The 16,808-nt window shown below is 41.2% G+C and overlaps 1 protein-coding gene across 1 annotated transcript; it reads right to left on the reverse strand.

The window, feature by feature from the left end:
* Positions 1-21: 21 nt before the first annotated feature.
* On the reverse strand, positions 22-10,661 carry adamts13 (ADAM metallopeptidase with thrombospondin type 1 motif, 13). Its single transcript, XM_085425088.1, has 29 exons — positions 10,501-10,661; positions 10,150-10,210; positions 9,897-10,030; positions 9,524-9,607; positions 9,163-9,287; positions 8,922-9,068; positions 8,278-8,412; positions 7,916-8,066; positions 7,724-7,828; positions 7,499-7,650; positions 7,346-7,409; positions 6,889-7,015; positions 6,651-6,799; positions 6,445-6,565; positions 6,153-6,233; positions 5,895-6,076; positions 5,654-5,810; positions 4,802-4,931; positions 4,545-4,724; positions 4,259-4,457; positions 4,077-4,179; positions 3,870-3,999; positions 3,595-3,771; positions 3,303-3,507; positions 2,817-3,117; positions 2,587-2,730; positions 2,318-2,497; positions 282-457; positions 22-177 (listed from the first exon to the last, which is right to left on the reverse strand). Exons 1-29 carry the CDS (start codon positions 10,576-10,578, stop codon positions 22-24), a joined length of 4,134 nt encoding a protein of 1,377 aa, XP_085281214.1. The 5' UTR covers positions 10,579-10,661.
* Between the last annotated feature and the right edge of the window lie 6,147 nt (positions 10,662-16,808).

The raw sequence follows: 16,808 nt of genomic DNA on the forward strand, positions 1-16,808 counted from the left end.
TGTCAAAAACAGTATCTGGTATCAAAGGCGCACAAATGAATATCGAGCTCTGAAGCTTCCTTCAGAATGCAGGTAGTCTCCGTGAAATTCAACCTCAGCCATATTTCCCGACGCATGCCACTGAAACAGCTGGTTACCTTTAAACACGTTGGTCTTTAAGACATCCATGTCCCGGATCTGAATAACACAACAAGCATATTGCAGTAGTTATACTCGTGCGCTTTTTGTCCTTGTAAGATACAGCATATTGAACCAACACATGTTAGAGAGCTTGTTCGCACCATAATGTATGTAGACTGGGAGTTTGTGGTGTTGAATACTAATCCTATGTGTAGTGCTTGGATTCTGATCTTCACTGAGGGAGGGGCATTGATGAGCACTCGACAGGTGTGGTTAGTGCTGGACGTTATTGGATTCTCAAACACACCGCTGGGGGAGAACAGCTGAATGTCACAATCTGAGGGGCAAATATGGATCGTTGGTTAACAAGTTATCATCACTATAGTCTGTGTGCAGTTTAGTGCAATTGCAATAAAATTTACAGTTGTCTACAAGGAATATTATAGCTGTGAATTGATTGTTCATAGCTAGAATATCACGTCCTTCCCACCTGCATGGTGGATGGAAAGGATATGAACAAAACAGCCCATATAGCTGGAAATCTTAAAACAGTCTCACTCTATCCGAGGCAAAAGCGTAAAAAACTTACAGTATTCTCATCTGACGTTATGTATTGCAGGGCTTTTGTTTATGATTGCGTTAGACTGTGGAAGTATTCTCACTGCGTCATACAGTACTGTGCAAAAGTCTTGAGCCAAACCTCCTTGATATTTTGTTAGGAAAAATGGGGAAATAGGTGTCAAAATTTACTGAAGATGTGCAAACATGCACGCGTGTAATATATACACTATATAAGGTATAAAACAGTGCTTGTACATTTCTAATTAGGTTTGGTATTATTACCTTTATTCTTCCACACAGCCTAAACCCTCTTAGGCAAGCTTTCTTTTAATTTAAAGTAGTCTTCAGGAATAGTTCTTCAGGCTTCTTGAAGGAAATTCAAAGCTTTTCTTTGGAAGTTTTGATCTGTTGTCTGCCAAAATAATTCCACACTGCTTCAATAATGTTGAGGTCCCAGCTCTGGGGAGGTGAATCCACGATTCACTGTTGCACCTCTCAGCTGACCTCTGACATGCTGACAATAAGTTGAACTAAATAGTTCTGGTTTAGATTCAGACCTGCTGCCACTGATCATCAGTCCATTTCTTGTTTAAGCTGGCATAGCTCAAAATTGTCTCCATCTTTCCCTTTCTTAAGAATGGCTTCTTGAAAGCCACTCTTCCACTGAGAGCATTTCTAATGAGGCTTCAGTGAACAGTAGATTCCACTTTCCTCCAGTTTATCCTCATGATGACTTTTGAAAATTACACATACATCCAACTCTTTGGAAGGAAAATAAGAGTGCCAACCTCAATCAGCTCACTCTCTGGGCAGTATTTTCTTTTAAGGAAATAGTAAATGAATTTTGTATGTATTAATTAGTTTTCTTTATTCTTTTTAAACATACTGCACTACAAATGTATTCAAGTAAAATCAAGTGCAAAGTGGCTTTTGTTATTTAAGAGTAGGTAATGGATAATAGGTATTGATTTGTTAATGACTGGACAGTTTGACCTCATTTGACCTTGAAGAAGAGGTCAGCGGTCCAAAGTAACATGATATTTAAAATTCCCACATATCTTTCCCTATTTACCCGTATGTTGTCAATGTAAACAAAGGCAGTTTTAAATCATTTTGACCTTCAAATCAATCTATCAAGCTTTAAGGAGAGGTCAGAGGTCAAATGTGACATATTTTAAATCTTAGTATGGTAGTTTCTATATGTCGACAATGCACACCACCAAAGACTCATACTTTCTAACTTGTATGGCTTTTGTCAATTTTCAATAAAATTATTAACTTTAACTTCAGTTGATGATCTTGGTGGATGTAACGTAAATTCTAATGGATTGCTAACATGACCCCGCTGTGCCCCCCTGTAGAAAGAGAGTGACACACATGCAAACGCTACCGAACAACAACCTTCTTTGCACAAGTAGTGAGGGGTGGCTTAAGACTTGTGTACAGGCTTGCAAATCTCTGTTAATTCAGTTTAAGTGAATAAGTTTCAATTCACTTGTTGCTGCATCCATTCAAACAACAAATGAAGGATGCTCTTTCATTAATCATAATCCTATCTTTCATGATATTTGACAATCCTTCTGCAAAAAAATTCCTTCTGCAAAAAATTCCTAGTTCTGTTCAAGCACCGTCTTACCTTGATGGTGGCTCCTCTTCTTATTTTTCTGTGAACTGTACGTAAACACAACCCCGCTCCCTGGCGTGAGCAGATTTTGACGCACCAGCAGGACATTTGTTCTGGTGGTCAGTTCAGTACCTCCCACATGCGCGCACTTCCTCATAAATGCCAGTCGGTCGAAAAATGCCACGTACTCCTCTGTAAAAACGCACGCAGAGTTGCATTTATTTTGCTGCTGCAGCCTTCGCACAGAAAGTAGCAGTATTAGTGTTATTAATAGAACCAACTTTTTCTGCAGTCCAGGGAGCTGGACACCACTTTAATGTGAATGACCTCATCCAAGGGTCGGCCTATGGATACCACACAGCGATCTGTCACATCAGTTAAATCCACTGTGCCTGATTCCTCCAGCAGTAGCTGTCCACATGCACCTAGACAGGAGCAGATGTTATAATATTAATAATAATGCTTTTCCTTCGGTTCTTCATGAGCTCTTAAAGTATTTATGTCTACTGACTTGATTTATGGGTTGGAGTGAGTGTTGTGGCAGCCACTGGGATGGTGAAGGCCTCTGTTGGACTAGGAGAAAGTTGGCATATGCTTGGCTGTGATATGTTTTTAGGGCTTAGAGTGGAATGCAGAGGAGTGGGTTTATCTGATGTGGATGGCACATCTCTGCAGCTGCCCGTGTAGCAGCCCTGGATGGTGATTGGCTTGGGCATGTGCATGCAAATCAGGGGGCTGAGGGGCTCTGGCTTAGAGGGGCCCATGCAGGACACAGCTCTGGATTGGATACCGTAGCCACAGGATACTGAACACTTGAGAGAAACACAACACTTATGACAAGGAAATTTCACAATGTTAGCAATATCATGCTTAATGAGACATCAGTGTCCACTGCTTCGGTATTCAGCGAAGGAGTGGACGGGAGAAAAAAAACAGGTTCAAAAGAGATTATTTCATCCCATTTCTATCTAATAGCCATCCCCATCTTGTGACGTACCTGGCTCCACGGCTTCACCTCCCACCTAAAGGTGCAGACTTGCACCAAGCAGGGCACTGTGATGGCTGGTTTGACAGCTGCATGGCAGTTTTCCTCTGCCACCATGCTCTCCTTGCCGTGGATAAACTGGACACAAGACACAACCCTCTGAGCTACACCTAGGTCACAGGAGACTGAGCAGGGTAACGTCCTGAATACCTTCCACCTGGCCAAGTGACAGTGGTGGGGAGTTCATTATTTTTTTTGCTGTTGCAGAAATCGATTTCAGGTTTGCATTTTGTGTGATCTTCACCTTGCTGGGCAGCTGTGAGTGTTACATGATACCACTGCTGTGGGCTTGGGAAAGTTACTGCACTCCGAATCTTCCACAACCACCTCCTCCCCTTCTGCTTCCCGAGCACAGTACAGCACCCTGTTTGCTACCCCTCCTCCACACGTAACACTGCAGACTCCTTGCTTAGAGCGCCACCTGGTTGTTACAAGAAAAATATCCTGTAATTTTAAAACATTTATTTCAAATCTGCATCCTACTTTCTACACATCTCTATGGTTACTACAGTGTCTCACATAGGAGGGCAGGGTAAAGTGCTGCATATCTCAGACTTGGGATGAGGTTTAGTAGAGGCATCACAGTGGAAGTCAGGCACTCCCAGTGTGGTTTGATGGTCCACACAAGAAAACCACACCTGCAGAGTTCCTACAGCACATAATCAGTGGGCTTTGAGTTACTACATCTGAGTAGACAGCACTGTTTCTGACTAAGGGAGGACTTACCATTGCCGCAGGTCTTTGAACACGGGCTAATAACAGGGCTCCACACATACACACGAGGCTGACTAGAGCGTGGTAACAAATCAGACTTTAGACTGGGTTGTTCCTGGTCAAGAAAGACAACAATTGTAGAGATGTTTCACATTCTTAAAGAACACTGGAGTTCAAGTTATCGTTGATTTTACCTCTCGGTCTGATTCCCACCCAATGGGACACACGTCTACCACACAGGGCACAGAATCGGGGGGTTTAATCTGCTTTGAACAAAAACTTTGATCGACTTCAACATCCACGCCACCTTCAGGTCGGACGCACGATACAATCTGTTTTGCTTCTCCTGGCCCGCAGATTGCCGAACAATCCCCTGGCTCTGATGCGTGCCATCTATAAACGCACAGACCGAAGATTTACAATGTTAACTGTTCACACTCTGTGAATCTAATAATCAGCATTACATTGCAGATGTCATACCTGGCAGGACAGTGCTGCAGGTTACATTTTTCAATAGCGTGTGGAGCTGTATCAGGTGGACATTTGGAATCTGGAACCTTCACCACATCAGATCCATGTTTCTGAACACACCTTACAGGACGCACTCTTTCTCCCCCACCACAAGAGGCGCTACAAGGCCCAAACGTCCCTGCAGTCCATCTGTAAAATAGTACATTTTACATGTGCTAGTTTGTGCTGAGCACTGTATGTCAAAAGAAGCTGAGTATGAACCCAACCTGGGGGGACAGGGTGCAAGATTACAGGTTGTGTAGAGCAGTGTGGTTGGACGGGGTGTTGAACAGTCATGTTCCTCCAAAGGTTTGCTGGTCTCTTCATCTGCACAAATATAAACATGCCTCCGAACACCTGTTGAGGGGTGAAAGGTGGAAGATGCAAATGTTTACAAGACCTTGGATTTAACAGTTGTAGCCTCCTATAGTCTACATCAGGTATCAAACATAAGGGTGTAAATTATGGACTTCTAACTGTATTTTCATGAATTTTACAACTTTTCCTACTTATAAAGACCTCCCCCACAGCCTTCATGCTACACCAAAGTAGTGAAATAGCAGATAAACAATTAAATGACAGAAAAATTCACAGTAAAATAAACAAGTAGGACATTATCTGTAAATTAACAAGACAGTCTGGGCCTGTATTCTTTAATTTACTACAGCATAATCTCTTTATCATGTAGAAGAATTGGGATGTGCTGTTAACATTGCACCAGAGACTGGTACACTTTTTGTCACTCTTTAGCAACAAAATATGAACTTTAGTCAAGTAAAGATTGCTATGATAGTGTTAGCTTCCTTTTTATTTATGTTGCCAACTAAATGATTTTCATTCAACTTAGTTCCACTTCATTGTTTTCCCCAATAATCTAAGCTCTCAGTAGGCAGCGCACACCAGAGTTTGACAGCCACTGCTAAACACTATTATACAAATGCTTTCAATATGGCATTTTACTTGCAAAAGACATCTGTTTCCCAAACAAAAAAGCAAACACTACACGGTCTCTCAAGGTCTCAAATGATCCCCGTCATCAACAGTATTTTTTTTGTCACTTTCTTCGTTAAGTTACTTACCTGATCCACAAGATACAGAGCAGGGTGTTGGGAAAACAGACCATTTGCCTTTGGGTAACACATCCATTTGGCTGCTGTTTCTGGTAGGCACATAGAACTGGTAGCTAATGTTTGGATTTGTTTTTTCTCCATATTCTTTTCCATATTTGCGATAGATCTACAGTGAGAAAAAACAAAACAAAATCACTATAACTGTTGCACAAAGCCACGTGAACAGTTTAGTAAGATTTCCTCGCCTGACCTGTACTTTTATCTCCTTTTGCAGAGGCCCAGGCACGAGCAGCTCCTCCATCTCAGGCAAAAGGTCAGGTGTTAGATGGATTCGGTACTCCAGGCGGTTTTCATCCAGCAGGGAAGGGTGGGTCATATTCAGAGCCATGCTGCCCATTCCAGACACAATGTACGTCTCCCCAGTCTTTACAGCTGTGGATGCAAAGTTTTAATCCTGTTAAGGTTGTCTTATAGAAATGTAAATCTCCTGTCCAGTTATGCCACTCACCCATATGAGTGAAGAGAGGTGCCCTGTTGATAATATGAACCTGTGTGGCATTCACTGGCACCGAGACAAAGGTGATGTACTCTGAAACAAAAATAAATCACTGATTTATAACTGATGCACGATAATACAGCAGTTAATAATGCCATCAATTATTCTTTTCAAACTAGTAAAGAAAAAAAACCTTTCACACCCCAAAAGCATTAAATTTGCTTATGTACAACAGGGAAAAAAAGCAGGAAAACATCATATTTGCTTTACAAATAACTTAAATTAATGGCACTCAGTTTGTTACCTCTGGCCTGACCACCACTGTAGGAGTCAGATATCAACCTGCAGGAAGACCCATTTCCACCACACACCCCACAGATATCCCGTACTTTTCCAGAGTGCAGGACACCATCACAGCCAAACAGCTGATCAGAGACAAAAGAAAGATCACAGAAAGAGGGATATGGCATTTGATCCCTGATATATTTAGCCTCATTAACCCATCCCTACCTGGCATCTGCCTCTTAGACAAGCTGCTGTAGCGCCGAATGGACGAGGGCTGTCTGTCTCACAGCGAGTACCATCCACAAACTGAGAGCCACGGCTCACTATGAAGTTTTCTCCATCTGACTGGCACATATATCTGCACTGTTCATCCCCTGGTTAGGATAAGAATAAGAAATGTTAGGTGTACACATTTTTCACATTTTGCTCTAAAGAAAAAAAAATCAAGTTTGCTTAGACCTACCCTGTGTAAAGCCTAATGCAGGAATCCATGTGTAGAAGGAAGCACTGTTTGGTGGCAGGTAGAGGGGGTGGTTATCTGTTTGGGAGCACTGCTCTGCCATGAAATTAAGTTGAGTGCGCTCACAGGGCTGCAATAAGGTAGATGGTAAGAAAAGTGTTATTTTCTCCTAATAAGTCAAGTTTACACTGCCAAGCCCAAATTACAGTAAGGATACTCTGGCAGTAAACTGAATTTGAAGAATAGCTGATTTGTCCCATGCTCTTATTTTCACATGTGCATGACTTATTTTCTCGTAATTCTAAGACATTTAATCATTTCTGTTGAAATTATGGGCTGCAAACTACTAAGAAAAGCTCATTCAAAGCTGGGAATGATTTTGGGTCCAATGTTCCATTGATTAAGCAATATTGACCTATTGTATGGAGGCCCAATGTAAACATAGCCGGTAAGTACTTACTTGCTGGTTACAAAGTTCAGCCTCGATATCTGGGCCCTCACAATCATTCCCTCCAAACGCAGGTCTGAAAATTAGAGGTGACACACCAAAATCCCACATGTTCTTAAGAAGAAGTTCAGCAACATGTTTTTACTGACGCATCCATTTGTTAACCTTGGGTTGTTACATTGCCGCGTACGAAGTGCGACACCGCCACCACACGTCCTCGAGCAGGAAGAAAACTCAGACCAGCCAGACCAGGAGCCGTGAACCACATCAGGGGAGCTGAGATCATCTGGAGACACACAGCGCCCCTTTAGACACCACTAGAAGAGAGGATTGCATCCCGTGAAAAACACACTACTGTTTGATGACTCTCTGGTGCCTGCAGAGCTGTACCTGATTAGGACCACACTCTGTCCCATCCAGAAGTGGCACTAGGAGGCGTTTGCAGGAGCTATTGTCGTCTAGATTGACGTGGCAAGACAGAAAACGACAAGCTGGCTGATGGAAAGGAGAAAAAGGTTGTTAACAAACTGAAAATGTGGTAATGTCAATTTCCCATCCTGTGCCATGAAGACTGTGACATACCAGGTCATTATTGGTGAAAGAGCAGGCTTTCGCAGTGCTACCAAAAGCTATACGACACTGGTCATCCACGCCATAGTAGAGCCCTGGCTTCCAGTCTTGCAGGGATCCTTCCATTGCAGGGAGATCTTTTACACATTCCGCCTTCCCTTCACTGAGAATACCAACAGATGAGAAAACCCAAAGCGCTGACATTATATTGCGCTGAAAGACTGAAGACTTAATATAAATTACGTTTTAAGGATCAACCTCTGTGGCAGATATGAAGACACGACTTAAGAGTAAATACCATATTCAGTAGTGCAAGATGTGCATGATAAATGAATGGCATTTCTTGCACAGCTGCTGTGAACAGGTTGGCCCACCTGAAGAAAGTAAGAAGCTGCTGTCTGCTGCAGGGAGACCAGGTCAAATCCACACTGTTGTAGCCTCCGTCAGAGGCCATCATGAACCCACTCCTGCTGCAGGTGTTTCCTACTCCGTCATGGTTGATTCCCAAGCTGGGTGAAATACAATCAAGCATAAAAGATGTTAAAGTAACCATAGTGTAGGATGCTGTGAGCATGCGGTTGTTAAAAGATGACATTCCCTGGCTGGTGACATTTAAAGGTATTTTAAATTGCCAAGAATACCAGAGCAAACAATTACGGTAAAACAGTCTTGAAGCATGTAAAGCACCATTTAAACTGTCAATCACGGTCCAGTATGGTGACTATAGTGAGTGTTATGAGCTGAATTAAACTGCACAGTACAATTAAAGCTTTTTTTTATGGGTCTGTGATTTGTGAAGAATTTCTTGGAAACATTGAAAACATTTCCTGTATAGACAAAAATTTATCTCTGACTGAAAATAGAAAGAAAAACTCACTTAAGGGGGGGAAAAAAGCAATTAAACTGAATTATACTGTTTGATAATTTCAAAATGACAGAAATAATAAGGAATGCCCCAAATTAGACACAGCTGTAAACTAAAGTATACATTTTAGGTCCCGTGGATTATCCCTTTTACCTGTGGCCAATTTCATGAGCAATGGTGATTCCCAGGTCAAAGCCAGTGTCCTCTGTAATCACACAGCTCCAGTCACTGGAGCAAGCCCCACCGAGCTGTGTTACTCCCCTGACCTGCTTGTTTCCATCAGGTAACACCAGGTCATACCTGATTGTGATGGTAAAGCAAAAAAAAAATCATTTTGCTCATCTGCAAGATAATAAAACATCCTCTTATAACCAGATACAGACAGTTAACATACCTTGTAATGTACAGTAGAAGATCTGCATGTAGCGGGTCCGTGTCATTTGAAGGGTTAATCCTTCTGCCCCAGTCACACACACTTCTGAGAGAAGAAGTGATGTTGGTAGACAGCTGGATCTCTGGCTAAAACATGGTCAAATGTAACAAGAGAATTAAAGTACTTTGCACTGAAACTTTTAATCATGTTGCTCACATTCAGAGTCACTATGGATAGCAGCAGCTTAATAAGCTATAGATGTGACAATAGCTTACACAAGCACTGTAGGACTTCAGATTATTGTGCTAAAAAGCTATATCTAATATTTGGTCATTTGTGACTTAACTATAATGAGCTGGAGTCATAACAGAAAGCCACTTACCTCTGGCTCTGACAGGATGATCATGCGGACCAGGTGCACCCTCATGTTGGCACCCAGGGTAATGTCTCTCAACAGCTCTGAGGCCTGGGTGGAAATTGAAATATAAGTCCAATTACTATATTTCATCACTTTCAGTGTATTGGGACTATAGAATTGCGGAGCACTTACACCAGGCCAGACTATGGAAAGAATTCAGCAGACACGGTACAACTTCAGAACACATTACTGTCTCTGACTTATTGCTTTTAACACCTCTTTCATTATCTGCTGATTCCTCCCTATATCATCCTCACAGCTCCATTTACGGATTGTTCCAGTAAACATTCCCATCCACTAGTTCTAACTTCTTTTGCATGTGTGCGATCAGGCTTACAATGTTGAGGTTGGTGAGGATGTATCTTTCTGTGTCCTGCCTGTGGACCTGCTGGACATCAGGCCCCACCACTACCAGTAGCTCCAGATGGGTGATATCAGGCATCACAGCTGACCGACGCAGTCGCTCACTTACTGCGACCAAGAAGAAAACAGTGCAGACACAGAATGATAACCTGTCTGTGTGCCAGTGGTTGTGTATATACTTTTTTTCTCATTTTGTTGTATTTTCAAGCTTCCATTGACACACATACCTGTGGAATGAGAAGAACCTGGATAGGAAAGTACTCTTGGACTGGTTGAGTGATGAAAAGGCTTTTGAAAGGAACAAAACTTTGTTTACATCTAGTAGTGAAATTAATGCTATGTAACTAGATTTAGACATGTGAGTCAAACACCAAAAAAAAACATGAAAATACTGCTAATTGCTTGTTAGCAGTATGCATGTAAATCCAATAACCAAAGTTAGGACTCTCTGTAACTTGTGGGTTTTTCGCAGGATGATAAACAGCTTAAAGTTGAAGAGTTCAATGTACTTTGCAGAAGTTCCGAGCAGTGGAATGACTAACCGCAGTGCTCCTGTTCACCCGCAGCTTTCCACCTACCTTTTCCAATGGAGAAATCATTAGTGCGCTTAAGCCAGGCCGCAGCAGCAGCAGACAGAACAGAGTCATAAAAACCATGTTTCTCCTTCTTCCTGTGTGTGTACCTGCTCCGCTTTAACACCAGGACAATATGTGATCCTCCTACTCAGGCAGGACAGAGCCAAGAGTCTGTGAGTATGCGTTTATGTAAACAGTAGGGACAAAGTTGATGAGCGTCACGCGTCATTTGCTGGTTTTTTGGGGGGTTGGAGACCAAGAGGACAGCTCTTATTGGTTGGCTCTCTCAGCGTGTGCTATGACTAATATGTGTCATTTCTTGCCTTTTGTCACTGAGTGATAAAAGCTATGACGACCCACCGAGAGTTTTTGTATTTGCAGTGATGGCAGCTTCCTTGCTTTATTTAGAAACCAAAAGTCCAACTTTAGACACCCCACCATATTTATAGGCCTTTCCCAGACAACAAATGAATTGTGCTGAATTTGTTACAAGTGATTGTGAAGTTTGTTACCCGTTGTAGCCATTAGAGGGCACACATGATCCTGTGGATGAAATGAAAGTAACGGGGGGAGAGAGCAGGAGCTACTCCACAAGAGTGTAACAAACTAACATCCCTCATGTTCACGACAGAGATGAAACCAGCGTTAAGCTGCTTATTTGTAAGGGCCGAAGATTCAGAGTGTAAGCAATAAAACAGCTCAATTTAAGCAACATTAGACGATCTAATAACTTTGGTCTGTGGCTATAATTAATTTCCTTTACAGTTTAAATTAGGTCAGAAGAAAGACTTTCTTCTCTCCAACTATTTTTAGTGCTTTTTTTTAACACTTGGTGGAGGAAAGCCATTTTAAATATAACTTTATGCTTTGATATTCCTTTGATGACATGAATACAGTAGCAATGAACTTATCAGATTCCATCTGACTTTTAACACAACGCTGGTTTCTCATCCTGCTATGAAAAAGATTCAAGTATAACCAGAATGTATTCCACGCCTTACATAAACTCCGAAATGTTGTGGAAATAGCATTTGACCCTCTTCCTCTCTCACTCGCTCTCTCTGTTCCTCTCCATCCCCTTCCTTCCTCTGGGGGTATAGTTTATCTCTGCAAAGCTAGGATTCAAGCCCCATCTGCCATTAGTCGGCCAGATATCTGCCTGTTGTCAGTCTGAATTAACAGCTGGGTGTCACAAGCATTACACCAGCGTTGCTGCTCCACTAAAACCTCAATGCCATGCTAGATTTGCCGAGCACAACAGACTGTGATGAGCGTCGTCGGAGTCTCATGCCTGCTCACTCTGAGGAGGGCATGAATTGTATATTCATGATGTCCTAAATTATATATATCTAGCCATATGGGATACACAAGTGGGCACAGCAGATGAAGCCTCAGGAAAATTTTGTTTGGTTGTAATTACTGAGGAAGGAGGAAGCTGTTTATGGCTTGAAAAATATTCATAGAAAGTAATCTCTGTTAGATCACTTTGTGCCCCATTTGTAGTTATCTTATTGCTAGAAACTATATTAAAGTCATGTAAAACTGCATGTCACGCATTACGACATTTTGGAAAGACATTTGGTAAACTGGGTTTTTTTCACTGTGAAGTCCAGCCTCGCAGTGTTTAATTTTGAGATGCATTTAAGTAGAGTGGCTCTGGCTTGTACATAAAAGGATTGTCGCTCATCTGCTGCTCTTTGTCATTCCATCCATCTGTCACAGAGTCGCAAAGATTTGTGTGTGTGCAACAACAACAAAAACAACAGAAATGTTCACCTGCCTCTTTATGACAGTCCATCACCAAAACTTTATGTTGGGGAAAAGCACTGATGGCAGATCAAGTATGTTAGTTTTAGTGGATGATTGAACAGAATCTTCTGACCTGACTTTTTTCTGCAAGTTATCAGCTGTAACTATAAGCAGAAGTCCTCGCATAAATATAGCACACCTTTCATGTCTCAGTAAAGCTGCATTTCTGTTCAGACTTAAGTACTGGACTATTTATAAAATTGTCACAGTGATGTATCAGATGCTGAATCAAAGTTACCTTCATGCATAAAAGTACCAGCAGAATGGCCCTGTAACATCTGTTTTTCAAACATACTGACGTTCCTCTGAACATTTATTTCCTCAATTTATGCATGGGTCTCTCTCTCTCTCTGGAAAATCTGTAAACCTAAGAATATTTCCTCCTGCTGGTGGAGTTTCTCCTCCCTTTCAGTGTTCCATCTGCTAATTAAGACAAATATTGTGTTGATGCTATACTGTCAGCCCTGATATGATAGCTTTCCAGTGTTTTCAAGGCAATACGGAGGGTGCTGAAACTTGAAATGTGCAGTCATTTTCCTGGCCGTGGCATTTCTTCCAGGAGCCCCCCAGCTGTTTTAGCATATGTCAGCATATCGCAGGGATGCCGACGTTGCGCCGGCATTTAATGATGCCACTGTGCTGCTGATGGTGATGCCTTAATGATCGTGGTGTGTGGTTTCTGATAAACGGCTATAATCTGCAAGTGATTATGAACAATCATTTTCAGGGGAGGCGCTTTTGTAATATGTGTTTCAATAATGGTGTGATGTGAGGTAAAGCGGTGTTTGATCAATGCATTATTCTGTAATGTTGTCCTGTTTGGAAGTTAAATGACTATAGGAGCAGAATTTTCATGTCTCGCTCTGGAAGTCGAGTTTTCTACACCGAGACTGTTTTATGAGCTAAAATGTGTGGCATCACAGATATGCACAAAAAAAGAATTATCACACAAGGCCAACAGCAGCAGCAAAAACACTAGTTTAAAAGTCTGTGATATCACAAAGCAGATACTGTATGTATAAGCATACAGTTGGGTGGTGCAATGGTAATGCAATTGCCTTTCAAACAGATCCAGACAATGCAAACCTTACCTGCTGCAATACCTACTGAAGTTAACTTCAACATAGTGATCTAAAATTAGACAAACATAAGACAGCATTTAGACTGAACTTGATACAAGATGCAGACTTTAGTTTAGTAAACTCAACAAGGCTTCTAAAGTTCTAAACGATCCAGAAAGATAAAAAAAATCTTAGAGCAATTTGCCCCATTTTTGACATGGCCTCTTTCTCTATTTCTCAGCCTTGTTCTCTCTATTCCTACGGGGCTACTGTAACTGCAGTTGACTGCAATAAGGGACTGCAGGGAAGGATACTGAATACTAAGCTGGCCAAGTCAGACAGCCTACATTTTGATCCAATCCTCCCATGAATTAACAGAAAGCTCCTATCGGGCTATAGGATGATGGCGTGGCAGTTGTTAATGAACAAATCCAATAGCTGAACATCTGTTTACATGATGCTTGGGGGAGTTGAATTTTAATAAGCTACGCATGGAGATGTCTGACTGCAAAGTTTGGACTCGAGCATGAGTAAGAGGAATCGAGAGCAAAAATACAAATGAGCCTTCTGGTTACATGACTCGTCCTCACGTCCTTCAGTATAAAAATCAATACACGAAACTGCAGCGCATTAATCTTTTTCTTCAGACCAATTAAAATTCCTTTCCCCATCTTTTAGCAAGTATGTATCTGAAATCATTTTCCCTTATTCCCATCTTGTGCTCTTTCCCAGCAGGACCCTGCAATCTCCAGATCAGTAATTATAGTAGCCTATGTTTGGATACACCTTACCTGAAATTTGCTGGTATGGTGTCTCAATTTACAATCCCACTCTCAAGCTTTCAGTTTTATTTACTTCTGCCACAGCCCTTCGATTGTGGATTCTTTGTCTTTTGGTCAGACGCATGGAATTTAACAGAAGAGAGTTTCATGAATTTTGGGAAAAGAAGGAACAATCTTTTAAAAAATGGGGTGGATTGTGCAGTTTGTTTTAATAACATAAATGAGTTGCACACACAGACTGTACATAAGAGATGTATGCAACCACTGAGAAAATCCCCCATTGGTTAGTAACGTTTCATCCCAAAGGCTGAGGTGATAGTTGCATCTTAGCATTTTGAAACCAGCCGTAGTTGGGTGTGGCCACAAACAGGCCCCCTCGTAGGGTAAGAAATTACCAATCACAAGGTAGGCCTGCCCCAAGGCAAATGCTGCTTTATTGCTGTGTTTTAACAGAGAGCATCATTTCTAGAATGAACATCATGCTGTGTTTAACAAACTAGCCACTGAGACCATAAAACTCATTAGGAAAGTATTTGCTGGGCTCATAGATCAAGCTACTGAAGGTTTGTATTTCCCACAGAGATTACTGAAATCTTTCTTGTTTTGGTAACAAAACGACCCCCAACCCCCTTTCACTTTTTACGTATCATTTTTCAGACCCGGAAACCAAGCCCACTTTTTAAATACAGTCAATAGCGTGGTTGCCAAGAAGGGATGGGCATTCTTCCAAAATCATCCATCATATTATAACCACAAAAAAAAAAGATAACCTTTTCTTTTTTTTTTTGTAGCTCAGTGACTAATATTAGAAAATCATGCACATCCCTACCCCCAAGGCTAACAAACTTTACTCCCTAAATATTTGATGAATAATGAGGCTTTTACCTTTATTTGCAAACCTGTACACAGATGTCTCCCAATCTCTCTCTAGTCAAATTTGTGAATTTAATTTTTGTGGACGTGTACAAGACCTGCAAATCTATCATTAGAGTCATATATGAAGATGTGCAATAAAAACATCCCAGTCTGTATTCAGTTTCAAAACTGTGCTGCTGAGAAAAGCAGACAAGTCGGGCAAGTCTGCAGACACGTTTTCCTTTTGCCCGGAAATTTGTATTTTTAGCAAACTTTATTAAGCATAATTCACTGGATTTTGAACCCAGGCTTTCTCTGTGAAGGTCAAAAACTTGACCCTACCTTACAAAGTTAATATAGTACCTTACGAAGCCTATTTTCAGTAGTAACAGTATTTTTCTTTGACCACAACATTTTGTTTACTATGGTTGAATCAGAGTGTCAGCATTTTATGTTACTAAAAATAACTCACTCATAAGTGATATACATGTATTCAGCTATGTATAAGCTTTGATAAACTTCTGATACCTGAGCCCTCCACACTAGTAGTGTTTTTGGGGAGGACACTGAACTAACTTGCTCCTGATGCCAGACAAGCTCCTTGCATTCCAGCTCCACGGTCGAGTGTGTGTATGTGTGTGTCTGCTTATGTGAAACTCATTACAAAGTCCTTATAGAACCTGGCAAAGGTTGAATAATATTCCGTAAGTGGCCCTTAACACATTTCACAGTTAAGATATGAAAGGAATAAATAATAATACCAGTCTGCATCAGTACAGGGTGTACTCCACTTCTCACTGGGAAAGGCTCCACTGCGACCTTGAATTGGGTAAGCGAGAGAAGATGCATGGATGGATAAATATAAGAGTACTTGGATTCACTGAACAGTTATTGGATAGTCTGGGTCCTGACGAGAAAGCAAGTGAAAAGCAGTGAGTGCACACATTTTTCTTCTCAAGAACATAACATAAAACCATATATGTAATAGCATGTACGGTGTTATGTTTAGAGGATGTGTGCACTTACATACCTATCAAGCAGCAGACTATGGCATCAGCAGCCGATTCACCAACAGGGGGACCTCAGAAATTCCCTCTCATGTTTCCATGGTGGTCACGCTTTAACTCGTGTTCTCATTATGCCTGAAGCCCTCTGGTGAAGTTATTTTAATTTTGACCAAAGGCCTGTGAGTGTTAAAGTTCATACTCAGCAGTGATTCAGCAGCCTTTTGCTGAAAATGTAACGACCCACTTACACACATCATTTATTCACACCCCATTGTTTGAACGGCTTGCTGCCCTAGGGAGGCTTTGAGACTGTAGATGGGCTTTTTAACAAGCTAGCAGATCAGTCTCTCCAAACATGACTTGATGTTATCGTTTTGTAACCAAGCTTTAAAAAAACGAAACCAAGCATATCACGAAACACAAAAACTATTTCAGTGTGTAACTTGGCTACCTGCCTTGTTTTCAACCATTAACATTAAGCGTGATAATTCACTATTAATGGAGGAAAGAGAGAGAACAGAGAGCAAAAGAGGCAGGTGATCTTTTTTTGAGTATGGGCTGCTCTGCTGCTGACATTTGAAATCATTGAAAATAGCTTGTATTTAAAATGCCATTGATTTTAGGTGTTTGTTTTTTTTAATAAGTCATTGAATATGTATGATGTGTTAATGAGAAACGCCATTAACAAATGCTAATCATTTCTGTGTTATTTGGTTTGGTGTGAGAATACTGAAAAGTTTAAACAAGTGCAGATATGGAAGTGGATTACTTTGTAGCTTTTAAACATAGCAATAAAT

Source organism: Rhamphochromis longiceps, linkage group LG12 (assembly GCF_057381845.1).
Source record: "Rhamphochromis longiceps isolate RC_006_pf linkage group LG12, R_longiceps_female_GT1.1, whole genome shotgun sequence".
Lineage (NCBI taxonomy): Eukaryota > Metazoa > Chordata > Actinopteri > Cichliformes > Cichlidae > Rhamphochromis > Rhamphochromis longiceps.

Excerpts from the sequence above, each read along its gene's own strand:
- adamts13 (XM_085425088.1), bottom strand. The coding sequence starts at position 10,578 with ATGGTTTTTATGACTCTGTTCTGTCTGCTGCTGCTGCGGCCTGGCTTA. Across the intron at positions 7,829-7,915 it reads CTTTCACCAATAATGACCTG|CCAGCTTGTCGTTTTCTGTC; the intron begins GTATGTCACAGT and ends CCTTTCCATCAG. Across the intron at positions 4,000-4,076 it reads TTCAAAGACCTGCGGCAATG|GAACTCTGCAGGTGTGGTTT; the intron begins GTAAGTCCTCCC and ends TATGTGCTGTAG.